A 5,437-nucleotide genomic window follows, 5' to 3' on the forward strand; every position below is an offset into this window, starting at 1 on the left:
TGGCCTTGGTGTTATCAGCACCACACTCTCCCAAGTGAGCCACAGGCCGGCCCTCTCTGCTGCAATTCTGACCCTACGTTTCCACTCGGCATTGCTCTAGTGAAGGTTCTCTGCGGTGACTCTGCCCCTGCAACAGATCTCTTCCTGGACCCCCAGATTTATCCATACATCCTGAAATCGGGGTGGAGGCTCCCAAGCCTCCACAGCTCTAGCATTCTGCAAGTCTGCAGACCTGACACCACGTGGATGCCACCAAGTCTTCCGGCTTGTATTTTCCAAAGCCGCACATCCAGCCACACCTGGGCCAATTTACCTACAGCGGGAGCAGCAAAAGCAGCTGGGGTGCTGGTGCTGGGAGCAGCTTCCCAAGGTGGCCCTGGACAGCGATCCCGTGGAGGGTGCCTCAGGCCTGTTGCCCCAGACCATTCTGTCTCCTTAGGCCTCTGGGCCTGTAATGGAAGGGTTGGTCCCAGAGGCTTCTGCAGTGCCTTCGGGGCCTTCTCCCCCTTCTCCTGATAATCCCATTCTTTCATGTAAATCTTCTTAGTACCACTGAATTTTTCTTCTGAAAATGCTCTCTGCTTCTCTACCAAATGACCAGGCTGCAGGTTTTCCAAGTCTTTACTCTGCTTCCCTTTTAAATTCTGGCTTTATGTTATGCCTTTGCTGCCATAAATCAGTTCAGGCTGTTGCAAGTAGCCATGCAGCTTCCTTAATGCTTTGCCACTTAGAAATTTCTTCCACCAAGTACTCTGGTTCACAACTCTCAAGTTCCAACTTCCACAAAGTTCTAGGGTATGGACCGAATGCAGCCAAATTCCTTGCCGGTTCACAACAAGGGTGATCTTTGCCCCATTTTCCAATAAACTCCTTATTTCTATCTGAGGCCTCCTTAGAAGGGTCTTTACAGTTCATATTTCTATCAGCATTCTGGTCGTCACCACAATAACCAGTCTCTAAGACATTCCAAACTTTCCCTCGTCTTTTTGTCTTCTTCTGAGTCCTCCAAACTCCTCCAACATTTGCCGAACACCCAGTTCCAAAACCGCTTCCACATTTTCAAGTACTTGTTCTAAGCAACACCCCACTTCTCTGGTACCAATTTTCTGTATTAGTCCGTTTTTGTTGCTATAACAGAGTACCTGAGACTGGGTGATTTATAAAGAAAAACGACCTTTATTGCTTACAGTTTCTGAGGCTGGGAAGTCCAAAGTCCACGTGGTGGTACATTGCAAGATGGTGGAAGCAGAGAGAACAGAGAGAGACAGACTCTCCTCTTCTTTTAAAGCCCTCGGAACCACGCCTCTGACCACCATTTTTAATCCATTCACTACTGCACGGTCCTACAACCCAATCACCTCTTCAAGGCTCCACCTTTCAATCACCATAATAGGATTTCCCACACTCTTAACAGTCACAGTGGGGGCTGAGTTTCTAATACATAAAACGTGTGGGATACAATTCAAGCTTCAATGAGTTTTGGGGGAACATAATTCAATCCACTACACCCTCCCTGTTCCTTCCTGACTCTCCATCTCTGCCTCTGTCTCTCCTGTCAACGCTGTCAGTTACCCTGAGGTAAACATCCAGAATTTCACCACCAGCTGGCGGGACGGCTTGGCCTTCAATGCCCTCATTCACCGACACAGGTACCACCTGGCCTGGGGCTGCCCAGCCCTCCCCTGCCCCCTCCCCCACATCCCTACAGATAGATACACACCTGTACACAGGTATATAGATAGATAGATGACACACACAGACACAAGGACCCATGCCTTCACCCCTGCACACACACACAAAGTTGTTTCCCTTTATAAACATGCCCTTCACATTTACACACAAGTACACACACCTACCCAGACCCCTGTCCAGACCACGTACTCTGCACACACAGACACGGGTGCCCTGTGGGGGGGTGCAGCACATGCAGATACCCAGGTACACACACAGCCTGCACCTGCTGCTCAGTGAGTGCCCACCTGGGGCACTCACTCCCCTGAGGCCTGTCCACTCTGGTGTGTACACAACACCTCCTGCTCTCAGAGAGTCCTTCCTCGAAGTGACCACTAGGATCCCCCCTCCTGGCTGCCTGCACTCTCCCCTATTCATAACTCAGGGCCTGGTGCCAAACTGGCTGAGGGGCAGGAACCCACACAAATTATACTCACATGATTGTACCCCTGACAGCCTGGGGAAACTGAGGCCCAGAGGCTGTGAGGGCCTTGCTCTGGTGTGGCAGAAGCCAGAACCCAGTTTTTTCTGCTGTGGACACATGTTCACTCCCAGCTCTTGCCTCTCACACATATACACACTTGTACACACATGGGGAGACCCAGACCCACTCCCACAAACAGAAACTCATGAACTGTAGCTGGGAAAATGCTAACAATTGGTCACATTTACTGTTTTCTATGTACCAGGCATTGTCCTAAGTGCTTTTTACTAAGTCATTTAATATTCAATGAACCTGTGTAAAGCTAGGTGTTTTAGTCTGTTTTGTGTTGCTATGACAGAATTACCTGAGACTGGGTGATTTATAAAGAAGAGCGGTTTATTTGGCTTACGATTCTGGGACAGCTGCGTCTGGCACAGGCCTCAGGCTGCTTCTGCTTATGGTGGAAAGTGGCAGCAGCCGGGGGGTACAAGCAGATCACATGACGAGAAGAAGCAAGAGAGGAAGCAAGAGAGAGAGAGAGAAGGTGTCAGGGTCTTTTTAAGCAACGAGCTCTCATGGGAACTGATAGAGCGAGAACTCACTCATTAATCCCCCCTCCCCAGGGAGAGCATTAATCCATTCATCAGGGATCTGCCCCCATGACTCAATCAGTTTCCAACACTGCCACATTGGAGATCAAATTTCCACATGAGTTTTGGAGGGGACAACACATCCAAACTCCATCACTAGGGCTTACAGACCCCTCGAATCTGTTGCACAGGTTGGGCTACAAACCCTCCACACACAGGTCTGTGAGCTAAGTAATAGAAAAAAAAAAAAAAGGTTCTGGGAGCCGTGGGTATAGAAAAATGAATGGGTTTTATTCAGATCTAGCAACACCTGTCCTAGTGGCTTCTCTGAGAGTTCTGAGAAGCACTGTGGATCAGAGCTGTTAGTCTTTTATACTTAAGTCCACAAACCTGGAAACCTGGGTGCCCATACACAACTTACATTAAGTAGTGACAAGGAACACCTGAGCATATGTACAGCAAATGCTGGGCAAGATTCTGAACATCTGAGGGGCCCTGACCATTTTCCTATTTTTCCCAACAATCCACCCCTTCAGGGTCCCTCGCCGTACAATCTATGCTTTCAGAATCTTCCCGATGTTCCCTTAGCAAGGATAAGTGATCTTGATATTCATACAACCTATCGTCTGTCCAGTATGCCTTAAGGCTTGTCCTTAAGGTTTGTCCTGTAGTTTTGTTCTTTCAATTATTAGCCGCACATGTCTGGTTAGTAGTCATCATTGATATGAAGTTCAGTGTATATTCAATAAGCCAACACATTGGTCACATGAACGTATGTCTGTACCCAGTTGACTCTGGTGCCCGCAGCCAGAACACTATGGGTGAAAAGACAGAAGGGTTATTGGTACCAATAGGGGGAGTTCCCGCCCCTCTGTAAGATACATGCCAGTTTGCCATCCTGGGAAAGGATGGTTGTGGGAATAGGTATCTTACCTGGTTTATGATACCAGACATCATCTGCTAATACTGTTGGATCTGTAGGTTCTGCATGTAACAGTAGAGGGGAACTCATAATGGGCCATAATGATAACACAAATGTGCCCTTTGGAATAGAGCACTTATCTGTTCCAGGCCATGTTACCTTTACTCAAGGAGGCCAAGTACTTGTCACCCAAGGTGAAATTTGCAAGTCTTCTTCTAATCCTTTACCCCAAGGCCCTATTAGGCCTATCCAGCATATGTGGGGGGCTTCTATTCTCCAAGGCCATTCCTGTTGTACTGTCTGTCCCTGTTGTAAACAGGTTGGGGCTGGTAAGAGAATATTTCCATGCTTGCCATATCCTGGCTTCAGAAGCTCGTCTCTAGTAGTGACTTGCAGCTGTACAGGTGCTGCAGCCCTATGCAACAGAGCTTCCACTGGCCATAATGATAATACAAATGTGCCCTTTGGAATAGAGCACTTATCTGTTCCAGGCCATGTTACCTTTACTTAAGGAGGCCAAGTACTTGTCACCCAAGGTGAAATTTGCATGTCTTCTTCTAATCCTTTCCCCCAAGGCCCTGTTAGGCCTACCCAGCATATATGGGGGGCTTCTATTTTCCAAGGCCATTCCCACTGTACTGTCTGTCCCTGTTGTAAACAGGTTGGGGCTGGTAAGAGAATATTTCCATTCTTGCCATATCCTGGCTTCAAAAGCTCGTCTAGTAGTGACTTGCAGTTGTGTAGGTGCTGCAGCCCTATGCAACAGAGCTTCCACTGGAGAGGGCCCACCCTTGTGGGGTCTGTCATTTAGAATCCTGACTGTCGGCCATAACCACCGTGTCTGCCCCTTCAGGGATGGGGGTTGGGCAGATAGCCTTAGCCCCTTTTTAAAAAGACGATTGTATTGCTCAATCATCCCTGGTGCCTGGGGATGATATGGCACATGTAACTTCCACTGGATAGACAACTGGGAAGCCCACCTCTGAACCTCATGTCCAGTAAAGTGGTTTCCATTGTCACTCTCTATGACTACAGGCCAGCCATACATGGTTGTAAGGCTATTCAGTGCCTTCACAGTGTTAACCTGGTCTGGGGCCTTACAAGGCCATACAAACAGAAGACCAGTAGCTGTATCAACAGCAGTGAAGATGTATCTGAAATTCTCTGACCTTGGCAGTGGTCCGACAAAGTCCATTTGCCATCGAGTCAGGGGCACCCTTCCTCGAGTTACTTGCCTGTCTATATGGGGTATCCACCGGGGATGTGGACTTTCTTGAGCACATACTGGACAAGCATGACAGGCATTCACTACATCTTCCCATTTTATAGGCAAGGCCCATCTTTGAACCACCATCCACATGGTTTTGCTGCCAGCATGCTGCTTTCATTGATGTAACCATTGGGCTACGTTAGTAGCTGGGGCTCTCTCCAGCCATCTTACCTTAGCCAAGGCATCAGCTTCATCATTTCCTGGACTGGCTGGGGGGAAAGGTCCTGTGACGTGAAAAAGGGTTACTTCTTTCTCATGCCCCAATTCCCATAACTCTTGCCACATGGCTTGTCCCCACAGGGGTCGGTGGCCTACCATCCACCATATTTCCAAGTAGAAATCCAAAGGGTTAAACCTTTGTACACAGCCCAGCTGTCAGTACAGATGGTTAAGGGGCCAGGCTCATTTTTTTTTTTTTTTTTTTTTTTTTTTTTTTTTTTTTTTTCCGTGTCCGGCAAAGGATCCCAACCCCCAGTGTCCCCCCCCCACCGGGCCGGGGG

General features: G+C 48.4%; 1 protein-coding gene across 1 annotated transcript in view; it reads left to right on the forward strand.

Moving 5' to 3' along the window:
• Nucleotides 1-5,437, forward strand: part of LOC103598611 (spectrin beta chain, non-erythrocytic 4-like) — a 94,314-nt gene that overhangs the window by 19,319 nt on the left and 69,558 nt on the right. The window contains 1 exon segment of the mRNA XM_008582647.1: nt 1,569-1,730. Within this exon segment, the coding sequence (XP_008580869.1) occupies nt 1,569-1,730 (162 nt within the window).

The sequence above is a fragment of the Galeopterus variegatus genome, unplaced genomic scaffold (assembly GCF_000696425.1).
Source record: "Galeopterus variegatus unplaced genomic scaffold, G_variegatus-3.0.2 Scaffold93, whole genome shotgun sequence".
NCBI classification, from domain to species: domain Eukaryota; kingdom Metazoa; phylum Chordata; class Mammalia; order Dermoptera; family Cynocephalidae; genus Galeopterus; species Galeopterus variegatus.